The sequence below is a fragment of the Kryptolebias marmoratus genome, linkage group LG17, assembly GCF_001649575.2.
Source record: "Kryptolebias marmoratus isolate JLee-2015 linkage group LG17, ASM164957v2, whole genome shotgun sequence".
Taxonomy (NCBI): domain Eukaryota; kingdom Metazoa; phylum Chordata; class Actinopteri; order Cyprinodontiformes; family Rivulidae; genus Kryptolebias; species Kryptolebias marmoratus.
The window spans coordinates 10,652,279-10,678,688 of record NC_051446.1 but is presented as its reverse complement, the minus strand read 5'-3'; the positions used below and the strand labels follow the sequence as shown (position 1 = coordinate 10,678,688).

The window sequence follows — 26,410 nt, the reverse complement described above, 5'->3', positions numbered from 1 at the left end:
AAATCAACCGCGCCCCCTCCCCCTTCGTGTGTTTGCTCCTCAGCCTGAGTTTAAGAATTTAAAGGCAATCAGCACGTCCACACTGAGAAGCGTCCTGCAAGCGTTGTTTCCAAAAAGTGGGGGGATGAATCTTTAATGTGGTGGGGGCAGCGGAGAGAGTGAGGGAGGAGATCTTAGCGTGAGCTCGGATCTGACTGAGTGGTTTGTATTCTTGAATAATGAATGCGGTTAAATGGATGTAGAGAGGGACTGACGTGGATCACTCGGCTCATTTGTATGCTCCGCTTATCTTAGCACCCCGCCATAAAACCGGCCTGCTGGGCTGTACTTTGAGGGACGTGATGGGACCACCGGAGGACGGCCGAAGCAGGACTAGAAACCGAAGATCGATGCGGGGACGTTCAACCAATCACTAGCCATACCCGTGAATGTGATGTTTGAGGCTTTCCTGCTTTTTGTTTTGGTTTCAGTTTGCATGCATTTGCACTAGTTGGAAAGCATAAAAAAATAAAGTTATTTTTAAGCGAATACATTTCTTTTCATTATTTTCTGTTGTTATTCACTTCAACTGTATCTCAACTAAGTGTTGGTTTTGGGTTGCATACCATGAGGGTGATTATTTATTATCTGTTAGTTTGTTGGGTAAAATGAGAAATACAGTTTTAAAAATATTTTCTTTAAATCAGTGCATTTCAGTGAGAAGCCACATAGTGTCATTATTGGGGTGGAATGAGGCGAACCCAGTATGCAGACTCATGATGGAAAAAATGAACTAATTTATTAAATAAATAATCAAAAACTTCAAAACAAAGGCTGTCGTGGCAGCAGAACTAAACGTAACAAAACCTAAACACAAGAACACAGGAGGAAGCACATACCGGTAGGAAAAAACTGGACAGCACAGCAAGGAAATGTGGAAAGTGACTGGGTTTTAAAGGCAGAGGGTAATTAGTGGAAGTGGGCACAAGTGAGATGATTACAGTGCTAGAGGCAGGTGTAGATGGGTGAGAACAGGGAAGAGAGAGAGAGTAACTGAGGAGAAGTGAATGGTGGCTGAGGCACAGGGAAGAGACAACTAAATAACACAAACAATAAACTCAAACTGAAACATGAAGACAAAACAGAATACAAAAACCCAGATCCTAACACATAGTTATTTAAAAACCAGATGATTTCAATTTAACTACACTGGTTCTGATAACGCCCAGAATCAACACCAGCGTCTCTGAGTAGTAAGGTCTAAAAAAGAGACATCATGAAGACCAAGGAAGTCTCCACACAGGTCAGAGAGACAGGTGCAAAACTCCTGAACATCCCCACAGAGCTCCATTAAATCCAATTATTAGAAAATGGAAAAAAAATGATGCCACCACATCAAACCTGCCGAGAGGGGGTTGTCCACTAAAACTCAGAGATCGGGCATTAATCAGAGAAGCAACCAAGAGGCCAAATATAACCCTGATGCAGCTGCAGCTCTTCTGCAGAGATAGGAGGATCTGTCTACAGGACACAATCATTACTTAACCTAAATGAACTATTTAGCAACAGGAAGCTCTTATAAACAGAAAAACTAACATTGTTTTAGAACAATCGGGAATGAACAAATTTTTTTTTTTAACAATTTCATTAAATAAATAACTAAAGCTTCCCTGAATAAGGACAACAGGTCCCAGTTGAATGTATTGTGGCGCTGAAAGCTGGTGTCCTCGTGAGGACACAGAGTCTCTGACGGTTAAAGAAAAAATAAGGCACACCATTTGAAATTTCTACTCCAAACGTGATAAAAGATGCTGTGATCGGAAATTGATCTTACTGATACTACAGTGAAGCACGGTGATGGCGACATCATGATGCGGGGATGTTTTTATTTTTAACTGGCAGGGACTAGGAAACTGGTTAGGGGTAGAGGGGGTAGATACATACACCACTTTTTAGTTTTAAACTGAATAATTTTCTAAAACAAGTTTTTTTTCCCACTATTTAACTTCATTAATCTGGATAATAAATATATTTTTTTAGTAGATTCATTGCTTACAATCCAGTTTAGAATTCCAATAAAATTCCAGATTGGCAACATAATAGAAAGACTATCAAGGGAGGTGAATACTTTTGCAACCAACTGTATGGCAACTAGAAGACAACACCTCCATCTTGTGGTCATCAAAGCTCAGTTTAGAACAAAAACAATACCAAAAATTATAAAACCAATATTTTTTATTACGATATATGCATTAAATTTACTTTCAAATGAAATTTTAACAACTGTTTCATTCATATTGTTAGAGAAGGTTGCAAATGATCCTCAACAAATGATGTAACCAAGGAATAACTACGCACAGACAGACAACGCAAATCCCGTAAGCTATGATGAGTACAGAAAAACAAAAAAAGCATCATGCTTTACTGGAACACAGGTTGGTGAAAAACAAGTCAAACTCAAGCAGAATATATTGGAAAAGTCATTGACATTGCATTTCACTAAGAAATGAACAATAAAGTACACAAATGTCTCTTTTTAAATGCACTTAAAATGCATGTAGATAGCAATTCAGGTGTGCATTTTTCAATACAAGTATCACATTATTAATAAAAACACTTAAATACACACCGAGGGCTTCCGAAGGAGAGCCTTCCTCCCACTGATGAGTTTTGGCAGTTTGCACAGACAGCTACACGTTTCTTTTGAAGCGGATAGGCAGAGAAACAGCTTCACCCTTATCAAAGCATGTTGCGTGATCGGAGGCATGCTTCCGGATGTGAAAAAGGCACTCAGCATTTCCTGGCATCCGCCGCCCTAAACGGTCACACTTGGCAGCTTTTGTTCCACTGCGCGAAGGTAAGGTCCTCGGGTCCATTCTTCGTGGATATAATCGACCCAGTCCACCATCAGCCCCAGACTCTGCTTTGCATGTGATTGCAAAAAGTCGAAAATTCTATGAAAGTCCAAAGTGGTGTAAGGTGTGTTTGAAACAGTTTGCCGAACAACGTTTTGTTCATTTGGTTTGTAAGGAAGGCAGTGCATCGTCACTTTAATACAAGAAGTATGGTTTTATCAGTGGGCTGTCCGGAAATCCATATCTACAGCTGAGCAAGTCATGCATGCACACGTTTCAACTTTGTACACCTTCAGTGTGTGAAATCCAAACCATCAAGCCTTGGTCGTGCTTGTTTTAAATGGTACAGTATTAACAAAGAGGGTAGGGATGTCACGGCCCTTTTACAAAAAGGTTCTGACTTTTGGTTTGTTTCTCTGCTTCATAACACCCTTAGAGAACCCATGGAGTGAATCTGATATGTCATGTAATTAAGTTTTGTACAAGAGCATTATGGTCTGGCATCAGAAATATAAAGAACACCTTATTTTTAAAAAGCCTGGTACTTTAACTTGTGAACAGAACACAGTGGCTGACAAAAAAACAAAACAAAGATAATTAGAAACCTAAACTGTGTTAAAAATATTGTTCTGAACCAACACAAGTCACAAAATGACTTTCTAAGTAAAGACAGTAAGCATTAACATAAAGAACTGCAAACCTTAATTTTGCTATTTGCACAAATTTTGATAATAATGTCTTAATGGGACTTCTTATATGTATATGTACACTATATTGCCAAAAGTATTCGCTCCCCTCCGTTCCCACACATATGAACTTGAGTGACATCCTATTCTTAATCCACAGGGTTTAATCTGATGTTGGTCCACCCTTTGCAGCTCTAACAGCTTCAGCTCTTCTGGGAAGGCTTTTCACAGGTTTAGGAGAGTTTATGGGAAGTTTGGACCATTCTTCCAGAAGCTCATCTGTGAGGTCAGACACTGATGTTGGACAGAAGGCCTGGCTCACAGTCTCTGCTCTAATTCATCCCAAAGGTGTTCTGTCAGGTTGAGGTCAGGACTCTGTGCAGAACAGTCAAGTTCTCCCACACCAAACTCCATCATCCATGTCTTTATGGACCTTGCTTTGTGCCCTGGTCATGTTGGGACAGGAAGGGTCATCCCCGAACTGTTCCCACAAAGTTGGGAGCATAAAATTGTCCAAAGTGCCTTGCTATGCTGAAGCATTCAGAGTTATTTTCACTGGAACTAAGCAGCCAAGCCCAACTCCTGAAAAACAACCCCACACCATGATCCTCCCACCACCAAACTTGACACAATGCAGTCAGACTAGTACCCCCAAACGTAGACTCTTCCATTGGATTACCAGACAGAGAAGCGTGATTCGTCCCTCCAGAGGACACGTCTCCACTGCTCTAGAGTCCAGTGGCGGTGTGCTTTACTCCACTGCATCCGACTTTTTTCACCTGGTGATGGAAGGCTTGGATGCAGCTGCTCGGCCGTGGAAACCCATTCCATGAAGCTCTCTAAGCTGTTCCTGAGCTAATCTGAAGGCCACAGGAAGTTTGGAGGTCTGCAGCTGTTGACTCTGCAGAACGTTGGTGACCTCTGTGCTCTATGAGCCTCAGCATCCACTGAGCCACTCTGTGAGTTTACCACTTTGTGGCAGAGTTGCTGTTAATCACAATCATTTTCACTTTGTTATAAAACCACAAACAGTTGATTGTGGAATATTTAGTAGTGAGGAAATTTCATGACAGGACTTATTAAACAGGTGGCATCCTATCACTGCACCACGCTGGAATTCACTGAGCTCCTGGTAGCGACCCATTCCTTCATTAATGTTTGTAGAAGCAGTCTGTATGACAAGTAGCTTGATTTTATACACCTGTGGCCATGGAAGGGATTGGAACACCTGAATTCAATGATTTGGTTGGGTGAGTCAATACGTCTGGCAATATAGTGTATTTATTAGAGGTGAAACTGTAAATGTATTTGTACCTAACCCTCAAAGTACATTTGTCTGGGACGGATACAGGCAACCAGACAAGTCACTGCTCTCATTTAGAAGAGAGCACACTTTTTTTTTTTTTTGTCAATGGATTTTTACAAACTGCCACAACAGAAAAGCAGCAGAGGAAGATACTATCTAAAGCACTCTGTGCCAAAGCAAAGCAAGAATGGCTAAATCAAATGAAACACAAATACTTGGAGAGCTGCCTGTTTGTTTCAGACCACAATGAGAGGTGATGTATGGAAAGCCAAACTTGACATAAGTCCCATACTTTGCTCACTATTAAATAGGTCACCCGGTGTTTAATAAGCACCATATGAACAGTACCGTATGAACAGCTCACTAGCTAAGAAGCTAGGTGTGACTGTTTAGCATTTTATTTATTTTGTATTTTCAATACCGGGAGATAGCATTTAAGAGTCTCCCAGCTAGCAAGGGTGGTTTGTTTTTGTTTTGCTTGTGTTTTACCTGTTTACAATAAGCATTTGGCATTTGTTTTATTCATGTTGTACCAAAACGTCACCAGGTACCTACTGAACTGTGATTTATACGTACCATTACACCGCTAATATATACAATGTTGTATGTTTGTGTGTAGGAGGTAATTAATTTAATGAAACTTTAAAATATTCTTTTCAAGTAAATACTGGTGCTTGTGGTCTTTTAAGATACCATTGACACACCAAAGTACTGGCAAATATTAGTTAGAAAACATGTTTACTAGCAAGGTTTTCTGTGTAGCCTAGCTTGCTAATGTGAATAAAAATGAAAGAAAATGTGTGCCTGCACAATCTAAAGAACCTCTTGGGAAAAGGGAATCCTAAAATATTTAAAGGCTTTGCTTTTAACATGAACTTTTTAGTAGTGAAACACTGAATGTGCAGCTTTTAAAGCAATCAAAACAAGAATAGTATCCTTGTGCTGCTGTTCTACAGATGAAGAGCGAAATGGCCACCCAAAGTTACCGTTGCTGGACTTCGCCTCCACATCAAGTGTAACAAAATTTGTTCAAAACATTTTAGAATAATCCCTCCATTGGACTCAGACACACACACACACACACACAAAAGGTAGCAATCAGACGCCTTGACACTGTTGCTATGGTGGAAGGCAGGAAGTTAAAATGCTGAGTGAAGAATCTTAAGTCCTAATTTAGGATGATTAATATCTACATAATGTTATATATTTAAGCAAATACTGTATGTCAGAGTAAAGATATAAAAGTAAAACATGTTTTTTTTTTTAAATTACAAAGTGCACACTGCTGTTTAAATTTCCACATTTCACAGTTGAATGACAGGTGCTTTAAGATGAACCAGTTTCAGTAATGGAATAGTAGAAGTGGAATAAAATTTTGCCAAAAGAATAAGTGTTAATTATTCTCAAACTGGAGTGTTATGTCAGTGTTTCATGCAGGTTAATGATATAGAAACTAAATATCCATCCATCCATTTCTTTTCGTTGCCTGCTTGATCCTGTTTAGGGTCGTGGTAAAATATTCAGCCAATAAGGTGGAAATCTGAAACCATCTTAGCACATTTCCTGCTCAGAGAGTCCACTCTCAGGACTGTGATGAAGAGAGAGAAAGGTTTAATTAAAAAATAATAAAGAAAAAAGGATTTTTCTTTTCATTTTTAGTTATTGAAATGTTATGAATTTTAAAAAAGAGTGACTTAAAACCTCATTTTTGTTCCTACTTTTAGTTTTCACGTTTTATTTAACCTGGTTGTTTAGACAAGAATTAGGAGGAAAAAGAGCCATCTTGACTTTGAAGGTGAAGTTGTAGTTTTAGCTCATTTTTGCAATTATTTGAATTTTTACTGCTTCAAAAAGGAACTCGCTAGGAAACCTAAAAGATTAGCCAAATAAAGACCCACTTATACAATGTGGTCAGATGTTTACATACACCAAACCACAGGCACGAATGTCATTAATATGAGCCTTTAATGATTTATTTGAACCGTTCTCTTTTTCCCCAGGTGGAATGATTATACAATAAACAACTTCAATGATCTTTGAAAACTAAATTGGGCACACATCTTTGAATGTATCATGAATTTTCTCTTTCAGGGTCATAATTACACTTACAAACTCAAATACATACATACACCCCCACTAGTATTTGGGTAAATGTCCCTTAGCAAGTTGCATGTTGAACACACATTTTGTACCCACCAACAAGCTTCTGGTATAATTCTGGCTGAATATTTAACTGATCTTCTTTGCATTTAACTTGGTTAGTTTTCCTGGCATGGACCCAGCTTTTAAGCAGCGTCCACAGCTTTTCAATGGAGCTGAGGTCAGCGCTTTGGGAAGGCCAGTCCAGAAACTTAATGCTAACCTGAGTTATCCAATCAGAAACCAGTTTGTTGTGTTTGTGGTCATTGTCCTGTTGGAACACCCAAAGGTGTCCAAGTATATACCGTTTTACTGTTGGTCTGAAGTGAATTTGAAGAATTTGTGGGAGTCCGTCTTCTTTAGTCTGTCTACTTTGAGCACTTAGTATCTCCTACTTTGAGTCTTTTACCACAGCATGATGCTACTTGACAGTTGGTACAGTGATCTTTGGTTTGAAAGCCTTCAAACACACTTCTTATAGTACTCCATATTTAACCATTGTGGCCATATAGTTCAAGCCAAATGGTTGCGTCTAGTCTGACCATCAATCATCGTCACTAACTTAAAATTAGGCCTCGGTATCGTCAAGTTAAAAAAACATTTGAGAAACTTCCCCACATTTTTCTGTACAGTATAATTTTGTCTCTGCATAAATTAGCGGAAATCCAAAATAAATTCAAACTTGTGCACCCAGTTCAAGTTGTATGTTGTGTAACGATTCCACCCTGGCATCAGAACGGTTCAGATAAATCGCTGAAAGCTCCACATTAACATAACATTCACGCCCATGATGAGTGTGAAGAAGCTTCTGATTGCAACTGTAAACGTTAGGAGTTGGTAAAGAACAAAGCGTTTAAAAAGCGAGCTAAAGGTATAAATAAAAAACGTGATGTGGTAGAACAGTTTGTGTACATAATTCCCACTGTTTTCCACTGAACTGACATGCTGACGTTGCTCGTCTAGCAGTACTCCTCCCCCTGCGGATCTGGCAAGTCGTTGAGGTCCAGGAAAATGGACGTGTTGGAGAGCTTGCGGCTGTTCGCGGACAGGTCCAGCAGCTCCTCGGCCGTGCTCGGCACTGAGCTGATGTACATGTCCCACACCTGCTCCGGAGAGTCCAGCTCCAGCAGCTTCTGTTTGATCTTCAGGTTCTTCTCAATGTTCCTGCGCTTGTGCTTGAACTCCAGGATGGTTTTGGTGTAGCGGTTGATGGTGGTGACCGAGGACGCCATGCAGGCCGTGAAGGAACTCCACGCCAAACTGTAAAGCAAAAAGGAGGAACTGTTCACCTTTACTCAAAACATACCAGAATATACTGCAAATACTTGACTAAATAATATAAAGCACTTTTTATACCAAAGGTCAGAAGGAAAGATTACCAAAATATAAGAGTAAATTGTCCTAAACAGCAACTCTTTCAAAATAAATACTTCAAAAAGCAATTTCTCATTATTTAAAGAAGCCGACAAAACAATTATTCCATGTCAGGACGGAAGCTGCTCCAATCTAATTCTGACAGGTAATAATTACTGTCTGACAGGAAAACTAAGGCTGTTTTGACAAGCATTAAGAGGACAAACAATAAGCACAAAAAGCATGCAAATTTGGACAGCGTTTCATAGCATATGAAATAGGGGCCATTTTTCCTCACAATTCAGATGGTGCACGCCTCATTCTTTTTAGGCCGTAGTGCTCCTGAGTTGTTCATTTTTAGTATTAGTGTTTCATAAATATTTGGTTTCCTAGTTAATTACAGAAATATGGGAATAAATCTATGCTGCCAGATGAAAAACAGGATGATATAAAAGCAGGATAAAACCAATTTATTTTATTTGAGTTTAAGGGAATACAGTAAAAGAATTCTATGTTGTCATGAGTACTAACACATTTGATTGAGCAATGTGTTCATAGAGTAACATACAGCAGCTTATAGTGCTTTCAAGAATTTTTAATTTTCACAATTTTGTTATGTTGCAGCCTGAATATAATTGTTTAAATTCATTGTTTTTCTCATTTATCTACACTTAGTTCCTCGTAATGACACAGTAAAAATATAATTGTATAAAATCTTGTAATTTTTTTCAAATGAAAACCCTGAAATATCATATTTCCATAAGTATTTGGACCTTAGTACTGAGTTAAAGCAACTTTTCAGTTTTAGCCTTGAGTCTTTTTATTTGATGCAACAAACTTTGCTCACCTAGATTGGTGGATTTTCTGCCATTTTTCTTTACAAATCCTCTCAGGCTCAGTCAGGTTAGATGAGGACCGTTGGTGGAGCCATTTTCAGGTCTCTCCAGAGATGTTTGACAGGGTTCAAGTTATGGTTCTGGCCGTCCACTCTAGGACACCCACAGAGTGTCTCTAAGCCACTCCTGTGTTGTCCTCTCTGTGTTTTGGCTCACAGTCATATTAGAAGGTGAACCTTTGTCTCAGTTTGTGGTCCTGATATTTCAGCTTTTTTAAAATACATTTATAAAACTCTATAATAGTCGGATTTCACTTTGTCAATATGGTGTACTGAGTATAGATTAATAAGAAAAATCTATATAAGTATTTGATTGCATCTTCAAGATCAGAATACTTTCGGAATCAACTATAGATAGTTTTAATTGTAAAGTAATCTGAGCCCACTGATAATAGAAAAAAACCCTCTTTTCTCCCACATCCACATCCCCTATGTCTAAATACAGCTCCTTGACAGGACTGTTTTTAGGGGTTTGCTTGAAGTCTTTTTCAGCTTATTATTCTGTATAAGTGCTTCGTTTCTTGCTGGTATATTGGCACCAATGAAGCTTGAGAGCTGAGGTGTCCCTTTACCCTTGTTCCATTTGTCACTCAACGAATTTTGGCACTAAATGACTCTGAAGAAAATCTCACTCACATGTAAGACCAGCTGTAGTCCCACGTTTGAGGTTTCCAGTTCTCCGGTCCCAGACTGACGGTCAGCTGGAAGGCTGTTGTAAACATCATGTGGGCCACCATACCCAACAGTCCTGCCTCACACAGAAAGATAAACACACACACACGGACACATACACACTGATCAGTGCCCTTCTCAAATGGTTCCACATGATGGCAGCATTGTATAAACTGAAGCCGAGGAGCACATTTCTCCCGTTTCTCCCTGAAAGTCTTCCTTCTTTTAAACACCGTTTTGAATGGGGTTCAGATGAAACCCACAAAGAACCAGATGAACAAAATAAAATCCATTACCTGCAAGCAGCAATGCACATTAACTCAAACATTACACAACTTAACAAATGTGAGCATTTACACCAAAACCAGTTTTCCATTTTAGCTCATTAAAAAATAGAGCAACTAAGGCATTAAAGAAGATGTAAAATAAAGTTCATGCCTGTCATTCTATATCCTCGTTTTGAATATAACAGGAAGTTGTTTTTCTTCTCATGACCCTACAGATTTTATTCAAGTTTCCTTAAATTTTTGTTTACATTTGCTAAAAAAACAACGGCCAAGAGTTGCTGCTGGAATTCAAGAAGAACCTTGCAAGGTCCGTGGGAGGTTTTAGGCTTCTCTCTGTGGGAGACGAGCTGTACAGATGTGCTGAGGGTGCACAGGAAGCGCTGTGATAGGTGATGAAAATAGGGGAAATAGAGCCAGCGTTCGGGCACGCCCTGAAGCTAACCCACACAAAACCAGCCGCGCCGTCACTTTTTCTCACCAGCATCCATTCCTTTGGATTATTTACGGCTACAGATACACAACGTGCATGAAAATGAGAGACTGGCGTGGTGCTACTTTCATCAAAAGCCGTCTCTAACATCTCTGACGCTGCAGTCCAGCTGGCCAGACTAACATCTTTCTATGCAGACAGGGACATGGAGGTTTCTGGTAAGGTGTAAGCTGAGTGTGTACATCGGCAATATGTGAAACACACTGAATCTGGGGGACACACAAATGTGAAGGAGGCTTACAAAGCAGCTCCATGACAAAACCTCGAAGAGTCATTTTATATTGCTGTTGTGCTTTTTCCAGCACATAGAACTCAGTACACTAAAGTAAAGGCCTTGCATTCCTTAAAGAAATGCATATTTCCTAACCCCTCTCAGGACAGAGTTGTAGTGTTTTGGTCAAACCTTATTAACAATATTATGTTAACGTAATCATTTGTAGATGTCCATCAAATGACGACTCTTTGAGAGTTTCATTAAAATCTCTACAGTGGTTCATGAGATATTTTGCTAACAGACAAACAGGGTTGACTCCAACAGTTAATGTCAAAGTCTTAAGCAAAGAGCTTGCGCAATGAGTTGCACTTAAAATTGTGGATGACTCTCAGCTACAATGACACTTAATCTTAGCTCAGTAGCTGTAAAATTTACTAAATTTATAGCCATTTTTGTGTTTTTTACAGTTAGTTAGCTGTGGCGGCCATCTTGAGTTCAGTTGGCCCCAAACGTTAATCAGTTGTAAATGTACAGCCAGTGATAACTTCCTGAAAGTTTCATTAAAATTCATCTAGTGGTTCACAAGATATTTTGCAAACAGACAGAGTTGACTCCACCTAGTTAATGGCAAAATTTAAACAAGGATCTAGTACAATCTGTTAACGTTTAGAGTATGTGTTGGAGATCAGCCTCAGCTACAACCACACCAAATTTCAGCTTAATAGCTGTAAAACCGACTCCATTTTAGCCATTTTGAGTTTTGTAAGGACAGTTAGCTGTGGCAGCCATCATGAATGAGGTAATGACTACACAGACAGTCATCGCCCCCATAAAGAAGTGCATGTGTGACTTCGCAGTGATCCGAGCTTACAGCAGGCAATTCATAAACCATGGATGACATTGGAGGTACAGAAAAGGTTGAGTGTGAGGGATGCAGCCTTCAGATCAGGAGACAAAGTAGCCCTCGGCTCTGTGAAAACTGACCTCTCCTGAGCCATCAAGAAGCCCAAGCTGGCACGCAGAAACAAATCAAGGACATATTCTTTGATCCAGGAAACAAAAGCCACATGTGGCCGATGATTCAGACCATAACAAACTTTAAAGTAACATCACTTGTAGTAGGCCGAGTTTGCCTCTCTCACAGACAGGTTAAATGAATTTTATCGCAGGTTTTGAGGTTTTAAATAACACACAAGGGATGAAAACCGCCCCCTCCCCTGATGGGGAAACAGGTGCTGGGATTGTGTGCAGCTGATGTAAGGAGGGCACTGAAAAAAAAGTCAATCCACACAAAGCTGCCCGACAGTATTCCCAGCCGTGAGTAGAAAGACTGTGCTGCTGAGTTAGCTGACGTACTTACAGACACCGTCAGCGTCTCTGTCTCCAGCCGACTGTTGGACTAACAGTTTAAAACCGCCGCCATCATTTCTGTAACCTGCCTCAGTGACCGACGAAGTGCTTTGAACGACTAGTCATGGCTCACATTAATGCAGACAAAACACACAAGTTCCTTTTCACCTATGGAAATCAGACCAAAATCAGTCAAAACCAAGCCAGGAGACGTGGACTACAAAACACATAGTTATGTTTTGACATTTTTGACTCTTCCGACTCCTAAGGCCAGTCGAAAGGTTCTGCGGACTCGCGCTAGCAACAACAAATCAGGTGCCAATGAGGAGATGGAACCACAGGAAGACACGGCGGACGGTGCAACAAGCAGGAAATCCAAAGCGGGACTCAATCACAGATTTTTTTTTTAGAAGAAACTTTTTATGGATTTGTTGTTGCTAGCGTGAGTCCGCAGAATTTTTCAACTGGCCTTAGGTATAATTAGCACGCGATTTTCTCCTCAGACAGGCAACAGTTGCAAAAACACAACAACAACACAGTCGACTGCAGAAGCAGTAACAGAAGCAGGACTCGATGACAATTTTTTTTAAGAAGAAGAAGAAGGTCACGATGAAAACTTTTTATGGCCAACAATGCCTTTGCATTTAAAGAAGATCCAATGCCAGAACAACTACTTAAAGATTATAAGGATTCTGGAAAACTGCTTCCTTTCTAGTTAAAGTAATGGAACATGATTGGGTTGAATACAGCAGGCGTTTAGTATTTTAGAGATTTAGAATTAATCTACACTGATATCTTTCTTTGGTTTACAAATCATTTGCTCTATTTATATATAATGGTTATATTGGAGTATATTGGTTTGGAAGTAATTAGCCTTTATGGCTAAAGCATTAATAAATGTGTTAATTTATAGCATATTAAGTATGAATCATCCTTCATTCATGATGTTTTAAAGGTTGATAATAATTTATTAATGATTAAATAAGGCTAAATGAGGTGTAGTTATTATAAAATGCTACCACAACAACTTACTGTGTAATTTGGCTGACACTTCGACTATCACTACTGCATCCCTCAGTCCTTAATATGTAAGTTAAAGTGTACTAAATAAACAAAAACATTTGGGCAAAACCTAAAACTAAATTGAGATAATTTACTTTTCATAAAAATGGGCAGCAGCCTAAAATTGTCTTTATTTTGGGGGCACTCTGTTGTTTTTTTTTGTGACATTTTGCAATAAAAGTCCCAACTTTATGCAAAGCCCCATTTTATGCCAATAAAACAAACAAACAAACAAAAATAAACCACACACACTGTGGCTCTCCCTGTCACTCTGCAAGCCAGAGGGAACATTTATGCAAAATGATCATTATCTGCATCACCGAAAGCCAACGTTTTAACAGAATGTTGTCAATGCTGCGTGCTCGAGTCCTGGTGAGCTGAAGCACAGCTTCTAGCTCTCCTCACGTGAACCATTCATCACCTATAAAACAGTGGAGGAATAAAAAACCAGCAACTGGATCCTTCCAATCCGATTACCACTTAAGCTGCCCCCCCTTCAAATCCCTGGACTGAAAAAGAAAAAAATGCGCCACATTCGGCAACGAACACCTAAATTCCCATCTCATCCCTATCGGCTCTCATGTTTATTCCTAAAATATCCCAGTGTAACATTATCATAATGCTATGTAGATCAGGGACAGCTTTGTGTCAGGATAAATGTCACATCTCCGAGTCCCTGCCTGGCTTTGGATGTGGAGATGATGCAGGGTCTGCACACACAAGGTGACCCTAAATGCCAATCCAAGCGACCCTTTTTCGAAGTGACAAAAACAAAACAATCACACGCAACACCAGAGAGATCATCTCACTGACACCTTTCAACCTTTCAGGTATCAGCCTTCGCCTGTCCAGTAAGGGGCAACAAAATCAACCTAAATCAATCTGTTGCATAAATTAAAAATACTAAGGAGCTTCAATTGGAATAATCTTGTTTATTGTTTCTATTTGTTTTACCTTTGTGCACAAGCATGAATGAAAGCATCAGTATATATTAGGAGCATAACAGTGCATGTATTTGTACTAAAATGTTATGGTACACACGTCAGTATTGGGTACCTGCATCAGCGTATACAGAAAATGAATGAGTCTACTTTTAGCTGAAGTTATACCCTTTAAACAATTTAATACCTAACATAAGATAACCTAACCAGCCAAAACATTGTCAAAGCCCACAGAATTAAAAATAGCACTGCTGAGAAACTGAGAATAAGCTCACTAGCTAAGCTGGCAGATGAAGGAAAAAAAAGACAATTCATTTGCTAATAACTTAGTAAGCGCATGAGCCTCTGGTAAAGATGCTGACCTAGATTTAAAAGTTTTTTTTGTTTTTTTTTTCTTTTTTTTAGACCCTTTCTGAATTTGCCTTGTCAAGTCATTAAGTGACTCACTGCTATTGAGGCAAGTAGTTTTTACTGCTGATTCACTGCTGAGAGGTTGGTGCTCGGCATCGTTTTCACAGAGTGGATTAGGGAGAAGGTCATTGTTAATTCCTCCACTGAGAATTAGAGGCAGACTGCAAGCTAGCTGGAAATCTTCTAATGGGCCGTGGGGCTGCAGCTGGCCTGGATGTGTTCGGACAAATGCCAGAATGAAAACACAGTTTGAGACTCAGTTGTTTGAAAGCAGAACTGTAATCACTTGAAATCAGCGTGTGGTTTCTTACAGGGGCACGGGGTGCGGTGGCCTCCCCTATAAATTTGCTGCCCCCCTTGGCCACAGAGTTTTAAAGCATAATCTGTCCGAAGCTACAGCCCCAAATGACCACGTCATTAAAAAGATAATGTGGAAAATAAAACTGGTCCAAATCTGCCCAGCTTCATTTCGCAGGTGTATTCCTGTGGATTAAATCAGAAACAGTGAGGGAGGTACAAAGCGGGCTGAGGTGGGTACGATGTGGGTGGAGGTGGGCAGTGTAATAATGTGCACAACTTGTAATAGTTTTTTTTTTTTTTTTTTTTTTTACAAGCCATCTCCACAAAAACAGGCAGTTGTTTTCAAAACCTGGCTGCTTGAAAAGCAGCTGCAGGACCTGCTGGCTGCAAATACTGCAACTGGAAAGTTGTTGACTTTCTCACAATTTAGAGTAAACTAGCCTCTGACACTGTGGCACAGTGGTATAGTGGGTAGTGCTGTCGCCTCCTAGCAAGAGGGTTGCAGGTTTGCTTCCTGACCTGGGGCATTTCTGGGTGGAGTTTACATGTTCTCCCTGTGCTCCGGTTTCCTCCCACAGACCAAAAACATGCATGTTAGGTTAATTGGTACACTAATGCCCCTTTTCTACCGGCTCTAAAGGTCCCGGCTCCACTCTACTCAGCTTGCTTTGCGCACATTTCCACTGGCATTTTTTCAAGGTTGGCCCTGCTTCTTTGGTCCCTGCTTCGGAGTAGGGCCAGCGGGTCAGCCCTGCTTTCGTTGGTGATGCAAGCTTAGCTCCTGTTCACTCATTGGTTGTGGGTGTGGTCAGATTGAAGCGCAAGAAGAGCAAAGAAAACAACGATAGACAATTTTGGAACAGTAGCGACTATAAACAACAGCGTTAGCTTACCCTGCAACGTTTATGCCATCTGTCCCCCAGCTGAAGGCGCTGTAAAGCCGGAAATCTCCGGCGGATAACAGCTGTCCTACTCCACGCAACAATCGCGGCATCCAGAGCATTTCTTCCACTGCGCCTCTCTTCCTGAAGTCTCAGGAGAATCCCCATAAGTTTAAAAAACAGCAACAACACAGGGCCAACGTTGTCCATAGTCTCCACGTATTAGCGACTGTCAAACAAAGTCGCTGAGCAGCTGAATAGGGGGAATCCTAGTTGACGCGCCAGCTGATCAAAACTTAAATCCACGCTGCAGTTGAGATGTTTTATTTTCATGCCGAACATCAGTGGATAACAAACATCCGTGTCCAAAAGCAGCATTAAAAATGGATCCGCCGGTTTAAACAGTGATCAAAGACAAAAACGTACAAGCTTAAAGCGGTCAGCAAAAAGTAGACTTCCCCCATCACCCACTCACTAAAAAAGCACCAGGTGAGAAACAGGTGATCTATAATCACAACCAACACCATGTGATCTGAAGCTACGCCTATCCACAACACCACGAATGGCGCCAAGTTTCGGTAGCGCAATCCCCCCGCCCCGTGGCCTACCCCTATAATATGTTGGTGTAGATTCTCAGTCATCCAGGACAGTATCAATATCAATATTTGGACTGATCCACATACCCGACTTTAAAGACGTGAAAGTCGGATAAAATGCGACATGACCGTTCAGACTAAGGTCGCTTTGAAAAGCATCAGATATTCGATTTAGCACCACATATGAAAGTGACCTGGGTCGGGTTTGTAACAATTGGATTTGTCATGTTCAGATTGTCATTAAAAAAAAAAAAAAATCATATATGGGTCGCTTATTGGCGAAAAAAAATTGGATTTCGGTCACTTTTGTCTGCAGTGTGAACGTAGCCTAACAGTCACAGCCCAGTGAAATACTCCAACCATACCACTGCACAGTCTCATGCTGTGCAAACGCTCTGTCTGTACGGTACAATACAAGCTGGTGGTCACGCTAGAAATTAGCTACACTCAGATATTGACTACTACAGTAGAAGTGCGATTATGTGTGCCCTTTTGCACTCACAAAAGCTGTTTTTCCTCTATTCTTAAAACAGAACAAATCAACCCCTAAAATGGCATTTTCTTGTACAAAACATGAGGGTAATTCAAATTTCCTTCAATCTTTACCAAACACAGAACAGAAATGGCTAAATGTATCGGATTGATCCCACCGTTTGAGCCAGGTACTCAGATGTACAACTTTTGCAGCCGGTAAGATCATGACACCTCTCACCTGAGAGCACGGTGAATATGGCAGCGAAGGCGTTGAGCTTCAGGCCGTCGATGACATTGCCAAAGTGACACACTTCTAAGGACATGAGGATGCCTCCGGTGGCCAGCAGGAGGATGTACAGGCACTCTGCCACGATGCAAAGCCACAGCACTCCTGCGGAGACAAGGCGGTTAGAACAAAGAGTTTCATAAAGGGGGACAAAAACATCAGTAATGTGAGGAGGACGGGGTGCACGGAGGTGAGTAAATGACGAAACCGTGATAAAGTGAGAAGCACGGGGGTGAAATATATCCTTAAGCAGGGGTGAAGGGAGGACACAGAGATGGAAAAGAGGATCAGCGACCTTTACAGTCAAAGAAAGGATATTCAGCATGATATATTAGGAGATGCACCACATCTTGAGCTCACGTTACGTCTGCTGGGAAGTCATATCAGCAAATTAAAAAAAGCATTTATAAGTTGTAGTAGAACTGCATGTAACACCCAAGGGTGGAAACTTATTGTGTAGTTAATTAATCACAAGTTATGCAATAGAAGTATTACCAAAAATATCCCAGTGTGATTTATGAGCATCCTTTAGCCAAATTGATTTTCAGCCTCTTAGTAAAATAGAGTGGGCTAGTGGAAAAGGATTTTTTAAGCTGTTTTACTCTAACTGTCTGCAGTTGGTAATATCTGATAAAAGCGTTCCCTTAGTTGCATTATGTGTGATATTTTATTGATAGAAATTATAGAAATGAGTAGGACGGCACGGAAATGTAACCCCAGCTGAGGAGGCTCGAGCTCTCCAGGGGCGGAAAACAAGTGTGACTGTGAGATTCAGCTACGTGTCCTTCTAGTTCAGCTGATGTTTCAGCAGCAGTGGATCTTTTTTCATTAAGAAGCTCTCTGCTTTGGAGAGAGGAACGCATGGAGTTGCCTGGTTATGCATCTTCAAATTGCTGCCCACATTTTGGACTTTTTTTTTCCCCCCTCTGATTTTCATTGATGAGTTTGCGCGTTCAAGGAGAGCATCGAGTCGGTTAGATAAACGAGAACGAGTGAGTTTGTGTTTGAGGTTTGCTTTTGTTTGGTAAAAAGATGAAAAAAACTTTAAATTGTCTCTGGATGTTTAATTTGTGAGTATTTGTCTGTTTCTAGTGGGTCGAAGGTCAAAAATGTTAGGAAAAAAAAATCAACAATCTGATTGTTGTCAGTCTTTTTGTTAATGCTTAAACAAGTGACTGAATATCTTTAATAGGACATTGTTATATATTCAGTGGGCAGGTACTCAGTTAAAGCTACATAATTTTTGAAACTATTTCTCCGTACTTGGACTTTTTTATTTCATGTTTGTGCGTGAAAGAACTGAGTCTGTGAAAAAAGGTTTATGTTATTGAAGTGAAGCATTTTGGTTTTATTTAAAATGCAGCTAACTGAACATAAAATGTATATATTTCCCTCTCTAGTATCCCCACTTGTTGGTCGTTTTGGCTTATTATGAAATTTGTTGTTGATTTTTTTATATTGGCATACTGTGATGTTTTATTCTATCTCAAGTCCAAACTGCACCACCTTTTCCTTCAATAAATTTGAGAAGTCGAACATTTCCTTTGATTCAAGTAACGGCTTGTCATTAAGGGGTGATGATGAGTCCCGAAGCCAGATCAGTTGAGAACCACTGGTCTATGTGGAACAGTGATGGAGTGGCAACCCATCCAGGGTGGACCCCCGCCTCTCGCCCACCAGCTCCCCATGACCCTGAACAGGAACGAGTTGGTACAGAAGATGGATGCATGGATGGATTCATGTTGAGTGAAAAACAGACTGTGCTTCTTAAAGCATCACTTACAGGATGAAGAACCACAGTGAAATTCATTCAAGGGAAAGTAACAAGGGGTGTTTTACGTGTCAATTTTAAAATCTTCATCAAAGTGAAAATGCACAGCGCCATCCTAAATCATGTGACCACAATCATGTGAACAAATTGTCCAATGAGAACAATCAATAAGAACATCTTCCAGAACTACATAATATATGGTGACAGTTTGTGACAACATGTCAATTGGACTTTTTATTAAACAAATATGAGTCTCATTATGTAGAAAAAAAAAGGGAAAATGCCTCATTGCTGTAAGACAGTGAGGTATATGTACATGCCTTTAGTCCAATCCTGATCCTGGAGGAACACTGTCCTGCATGTTTTGGGTGATTCTCTGCTTTGATGTCTGATTTGAATGACTGAGTGATTAACAAGCTTCTGCAGAACTTGAAGTCCTGCTGAAGAGCAGGGAAACATCTAAAACATGCAGGATAGTGGCCCTCCAGGACCAGGATTGTACACCACTGGTCTGTACACAATCTGAAACACGATCCCTCAACTCACAGTCAGACAAATAAGTTGTCATCGCGCTGAAAAAGGCGCTATATTTTCTGTTAACAAAGGTTAAATTAGGGTTAGAGTGCGGGTTTTTGATGTTTGTCTCTTTCTTACTGTTTATTCAGTGTCACATGCTGTTTTTATTTTGTTTTTTAATTATGTAAAGCACCTTGAAATGCCTTGCTGCTGAAATGTGCTATACAAATAAAATTTGATTGATTGATTGATTGTTAATAGACAGAAGCATATCAATATAATCAATAACAGAATCAGGAATCAGCCCAGTATATGTGGGAACAAATGAATGGTACACAAACACATTTATAAAAAAAACAGGCGAATATTTGTTTCTTCACCGAGGCCCTTAGGGGACGAGGTGCCTGAGGTGTAAATGCAAAACAGTTTCAGTCTCACCACCTCTGAGTGATAGTTTGACATGTTCAACCCCAATGTAAGACAGAGAGGCAACAGCGAGGATCACAGCTCGAAAATGATTTCAAATGGATTTGAACTTTGCCCGATGAAGAGCTTTGCTTGAAACGGCACCTGGTGTATTTATAGGCTAAATATGCTCACATATTTACATCAATATGCTGTGTACTTTCAAACAAGAAAGTACAGCACCTTTCCCCAACTTTGTTGATTAGGCTGAGGAACAAAAGCAACATGCATTTAGGAAACAAATTGCTTTGCTTTAATGTGCTTTGGCTCCGTTACTTCAGTAATGAACAGTTTTCCAGTATTTGCTGACCCACCCGTCCACCCTGACCTGCTTCTGTAAACCTTCTCCATAACTACATTACATCAGTTCCTTCAGTCATAATCATTAAAGCTACTAGATTATTAATAAATCCTTTAAAACATAAGCATCGCAGCCACTGAATGTGATCTGTAAGAACGTCAACTAATTATAGAAAACAGCGTTTTTACCTTTTTGAACCAAGTCGCATATGTACTAAGCAGCTTCAAAAGCTGCTTTTTTTAAGTTAACAGCAGCACTATTTTAAAATAGAAACGTCTGGTAAAATCGCTAATGCTACAAAGATATTCAGAGGTGTTTTCACGTAAACCCAATGCTTTGCTCCCGAACCATGTGACCTCAGTTTCTTCTTCACGTCAAACCAAGTGTGAACCAAAGTCACACCTGGTTAGCAGCAGGCTGCACGAGGCAGCTGCAGCGATGCGAGAAAAAAATGCAATATTGTTCAAAGTGAACAACTATTTCATGCAAAAGCGACAGAGTGCAAATATATTTAACAGAGCACTCACTTTAATCAAAGGTTTGAGCTTGGGTTGCTATGGTTGGTCAGAAAATTGACCTTCTTATAACTCCGCTCGACACAGAAGTACGCTACACAATGAACTGTGAAAAAACACGAAATCTCCCCTTTAACGGCAATTATATTCATCATTTTTGAACATTTAGAGAGTTTAGGCCTATGTTGTTGTAAGTATAGTTCACTAATGTTTTTACCTGGAAAAACTGGATGTTTATGTTATTTATTTATGTATTTCCTTTTTTAGTTTATAGATATCCAAATCAGCAACAACATACATTCAGAAACATGAACTTATGAGTTGTGGATGAAGACCACAGCAAACATATTCCTGAGAAAAAGAAAGGCCACCCTATTTCAGTTCTAGGGTTTACAAACAGGGAAAGTACCCAGCTTTGTTGTTTTGTCAGTTTGCCGCTCTGGAGCAGACAGGTGTGTGTTAACACAACGTGGAGGTGGAAAGTAATCAGCAATGACCTTAGTGAAGCAGCTGTTTCTGCCCATCAGTCTGGGAAGGGAAAAAGGTCATTTCTAAACTATTTGGAGTCCAATATTGTGAAGTGATAGCGATTATTTATAAATAGGAAACATTTGAGACAGCTGACAATCTTCCCAGGAGTGGACAGTCCAGCAAACTCACCCCAAAGTCAGACCGTGCAATGCTCAGAGAAATGACAAGAAACAAACAAGAGCTCCACCTCAGTCTCTACAGGCCTCAGTTAGCAGGTTAAAAGTTAAAATTCATGTCAGGGTAATTCGAAAAAGAGTGAACAAGTATTGAAAGAATTACAGGAGAAAGCTTCTTATTTCAAAAAAGAACATGACAGCACGACTTTGGTTTGTAAAGTTTTATCTGCATAATGCACAGTGCCATGTTTAATGAAAACCAAGTGCAGCACATCAGCCCAAATGCCTCATTTCAGCTGTCAGGCACGGTGGTGGAGGGCTGATACTGTTTTTTTTTTTTTTTCACCTCAGAACCATAGCACTTCACAGTCATCGAGTCGACCACAAACTCCTCTGTAGACCAAAGGATTCAAGAGTCAAATGTGAGGCAGGTTAGATATTTACCATCTAAAACTTGACCCAGAGTGGGCCAGGAAACAGAACAATGATCCCAAACCCATCAAGGTGCTGTGATGGTCCGGTCAAAGTCCAGATCTGAACCTGACTGAAATGCTGTTGTGGGACCTTAAATGAGCTGTGCAGAAACAAATGTCTGCAAATCCCAATGAACTGAAGCAACATTGTAAAGAAGAGTGGGCCAAAATTCCTCCATAACCATGTGAGTGACTCATAAAGCCATTCAGAAAATGAATACTGAGTGTTATTGCTGCTAAAGGGGGTTATACAAGTTACTGAATCATGGGGTGGACTTCCACACACATCCGTTTTGGCTTTTTTTTTTTGTTAGTTTAACAAATAATGACACGGTGGAATCTGTTGTGTGTTTATAACACTTGAGGGTAGATTTGAAAAATGGTGGACTTTCATTCGCCCACAACTGAAACTCCTGACCTCATTAACCCAGAGGGTGGAAGATTCCCAGATTATGATGAATCACGCAGTAGGACAGTCTTTCTTTGCGCCTCATCTACCGTAAACAATTCACGGCCCAATACAGACTGATGGAAAAGACATTAGCCTATCTTGGCTGTTTTACACTCCTATTAAAAGTGAGTTAGACCAGTGTTTTGTCACAAGGGACGTTAAATATCTTTCTGTAACAACCGCCTCAGTCTCCGCTCTTTTCTTATCATCTTGGTGTTTTAAAGAGCCTGGAGGAAACCAAATCTCAAAAGGATAAAACTGAACAGAAACGGTTTGGATTGTGGTGCTCTATGTGAGCTTCACTCAAAAAACATTTTCTGTATCTCTAAAAAAAAAAAAAAAGTGCCCAACGAGTGCAGTTTAAATGCCCCATATTATAAACAACCAGTGCGATCTTACCTCTTTCGTTTGCCGGCGCCACGTAAATGAAACTCCGGCATTTTTCACCTGGAAGACAAAGAATGCAAATGAGACATTTAATTGACACTCTGTGGCCCCTACGATAAACGAGACAGGCCCTTCATCTGCATTCCACCTTAACGGGCGAACGTGACTGAAAAGCCACGGATGCGCACTCCAAAACCAGGGTAGAGGTGTGACATAAAAAAACGGCAAAACGAAAACGACGACAGCTTTAGGCAGTCTGAGAGGAGGTTTTTTTCCTTCCAGTCAGCGAAAAGCCTCCTGTAGCGTCGCACTGGTTTTTCTGGAACTGTGCTGGAAACCAGCAGCAGGTTCCACACACAACGGAGATGGCATTCAAATCCAGATGCAAGGGCAAAGGCCTACAGTGAGATCACTTTATGCTGTTTTAATATTAGCTTGAAAAGTGCTTTATTGCAGGGGTCACCAGCAAAGAGTTGCACAGGGGCCAGAATTCTTTTTAGCAGACTCTGGAGAGGCCAGCCTTTTACTTAGAATAATTAAATAAATGCAGGATTTGGGGCCTAATTAGGCTGTTTAGTAGTACTAATGACACACTTTCATTCCAGACCGTCACAGTATGAACAGGCAGGACAAGTACAGGCAGCCAGATGAAGAATATATTAATCACAGCTCACATTTAAAAGCAGGCGTGTGTCATTTAACTGTATTTTTCTAACTGCCACAACTAAAAAAGGAGGAGAAGATTGTATCTAAAGCACTCCACGCCAAAACAAAGCATGAACGACGAGTTCAGATGACAAGCAGAAGCTCAAAGAGCTGTGCGGAAACGTTTCCTGGTGATCCGCGACAGCAGCTGAGAGCGACAAGTCCACGTACGGCAAGCCAAGTAGGTCATACATCTTCAAATGCTCTATGGCAAGCTATTTGTTAATTTATTCAATCACCCTAGCGTTAACGTCATTTAGCCGCAGCAGAACTCAGTTAGTTGAGAAGTTAAAAGTTAGTCTTTAAGGTGTTTTTTTTTTTACATTTATTTTGTATTTTCACTTTGGGAGATGTTATTCAGTTCTGTCATGCTTTTTATTTTGCATCAAGTCGAGGTCAAATCATTTAAAACAAAAGCTTCTTGGTTTTGTTTCTTGTAATATACACATATATATATATATATATATATATATACATATATGTATATATATACTTTTTAACCCAAAAGACAGATGCCTTTCACTTTGTTTATAGGACACTGTTTGTCTTTTTAAAATAGAAAAATACAGTATGATGTTTTTATTTATGTTTTCAGATTTAATTGTGACGTTACCAGCTGAGAAATCCCACCTCACTGTGCGTGTCCTGCTAACTGTCAGCGTGAGCACCAGCAAGAGGGGCTGGTTTTTCTGACACTTTTTATGGGAGAGATATGAAGAAGAACAAATAGATAAATAAATAAATATTTAAAAAAATATATGTTTCTTTTTTGCTGTTGTGTCAAATTCATACCAAAATGTGATGCTCACATCAAAGTCTGCACCAACCCATGATTTAGATGTACTGTTACACCTTTACGGTTTAATATTATACCGTATTATATATCATATTCTCTACCAATATAGTATATTTATTTTAATCATATTTAATATGTTAACTTGCTTGCAAAATTCAACTCAAAATTCACTCAAAAATCATAACTTGTAATTCAGGAGACACAGGCGCACAATATGATCCTGATTGGCTGGGCATTTGTGTGTGTTTAAAATATATCCAGTCCAGATGTTGATGGAAAACATCTGTGTGAAACAGGAAAAATAAACCTTTGGTTCGTGGTCAGAGAAGAAAAATGTCACCCTCTAAAAGCCTCTGATTTGTGAGACCTCAGCCTTAATGAATCTGAACCCACGCAGACCGGAAGAAGCCCCCTTGCGGCCGAAAGGTGGCCCTCTGGCCTCCAGTTGGTCATTACTCTTTTATGTCTTCTCGCTCTTAAAAACAAATCTTAAAAATGTTTTTTTTTTTTTTGAAGGGGTGGGGGTCTGAAGGGGGTCTGAATGTAGCCTATAGAATTAAACGGAACAAAGATTTTCCGGCTGAGCAGCAGATTGTGAGTGACATGTGAAGTAGTTTCCGGGATTAATCCCTAAATCCAGTCAGTGTTGCGGCAGATTAAGATTATTTTATTTAAAATAACACACCTAGATGCTTGCCATTGTTGTATTTCGTTTTTGTTTGTTTGTTTTGGTTTGGTTCCAGAGGTTGCTGGACCGACGCTGCCCTGTCCTGACGCACCTGTCTTGCGCGCGCGCGCCGACTCGAACCAACTAACCAACTCCTCCGAGAACTCGGGGAAGGAGGGTGGGCGACTCACCGCTCATGTTGATGTTCTGCTCGCAGGAGAACCAGATGCCGGTGTGGAACTTCCTCATCACGTACTTGTCCTCGCCGGTCTCCCAGATGTACTGCACCAGGCGCGTGTCGTTCACGTTGGAGCTGTTGAACATGATGCAGAACGACTGCTTGGTGGTGACCGGACCGGCGCAGAACGGCTTCACCACCTTGCGCGTGCCCTCGCACCAGTAGCTGGTGGTGAGCGCCGACACCGCCAGGAACAGGGCGAGGAAGTTCAAGGTGAGCGCCAGGGAGGCTCTCCGCCGCCGGTCTATGCCCATGGTGGCGGTGGTGGTGGTGGTGGTGGTGACGGAGCCGCTGGGAGGCACGGCGCCTTTTGACTTAATCCCGTGTCACACCGGATTCAGGCCACTTCTTGTCCCCGGACGCACATAATCCGGTTAATATGTCCGCCGCTAATTAACGTCTGTGGCTCCGAGCGCGTGCCCCTCACGTCTGCCGCTCCGGCACCGCTCCCTCTCATATTGTCAGCCCCCCCACCCACTAATACACTCCACCCTCTCTCTCTCTCTCTCTCTCTCTCTCTCTCTCTCTTTCTCTCACACACCTCTTCTGTACCACCACGGACCCCTGTCAGGATCCTACTCCCAGCACACGTCTTATTATTCTTATGCCAGTTTATGTCACTGCGAAATGGGCGATAATGGTATTGCGCGCGCCCGCCTTCCTTTCTGTGTCTGTTAGCGAAATATCTCATAAGCCAGAGGACGGATTTTAACTAAACTTTCAGGAAGCAATCACTGGATGTGCATCTACAAATGATTGACTTTGGGAGGCAATCCAATTGAAGGTGGCCGCTACAGCCAACTGATGTTAGAAAACACAGTAATGGCTGTAACCCAATTTATTTTACAGCTATTGAGCTAAGATTTAGTGTGGTGGTACCTAACTCTGATCCCCAACTTATACCATGAGGGCAAAATGATCAAGCATGATCTGTCTTTAAACGTTGCTATTACCTGCTAGAATAATCTCTTAGTGAAATATCTCATGAACCACAGAATGGATTTTAATGAAACTCTCAGAAAGTAATCATTGGACGTACATCAAGAACTGATTACCTTTAGGACTCAATCCATTTCAAGATGACTGCCACAGTCAACTGATCTTAGAAAACACAAAAACGGCTATAACCCAGCGCATTTTACAGAGACTAAGCTAATATCTGTTGTAGCAGTAGCTGAAAGTCATTCCCAACACATACTCTGAGCACTTCTCATTGAGCAAGATCTATGCTTAAAACATTGCCATTAACAGCTGGAGTCAGCCATGTTTGTCTGTTAGCAAAATATCTCATAAACAGTTGG

General features: G+C 40.6%; 1 protein-coding gene across 1 annotated transcript; it reads right to left on the bottom strand.

The window, feature by feature from the left end:
• Nucleotides 1–5,338: 5,338 nt before the first annotated feature.
• Nucleotides 5,339–25,530, bottom strand: LOC108235839 (germ cell-specific gene 1-like protein). The gene is made up of 5 exons (XM_017416089.3): nt 25,063–25,530; nt 22,716–22,763; nt 17,130–17,282; nt 9,850–9,961; nt 5,339–8,225 (listed from the first exon to the last, which is right to left on the bottom strand). The coding sequence occupies exons 1-5, from the start codon at nt 25,361–25,363 to the stop codon at nt 7,925–7,927; spliced, it is 915 nt and encodes a 304-aa protein (XP_017271578.1). The 5' UTR covers nt 25,364–25,530; the 3' UTR covers nt 5,339–7,924.
• Nucleotides 25,531–26,410: the final 880 nt, after the last annotated feature.

Bases quoted from the DNA above. Each gene is read 5' to 3' on its own strand.
- LOC108235839 (XM_017416089.3), bottom strand. From the start codon at position 25,363: ATGGGCATAGACCGGCGGCGGAGAGCCTCCCTGGCGCTCACCTTGAAC. The intron at 22,764-25,062 runs GTGAGTCGCCCA...TTTGTCTTCCAG, and splicing joins GCAGAACATCAACATGAGCG to GTGAAAAATGCCGGAGTTTC. The intron at 17,283-22,715 runs GTAAGATCGCAC...TTGTCTCCGCAG, and splicing joins GGCGCCGGCAAACGAAAGAG to GAGTGCTGTGGCTTTGCATC.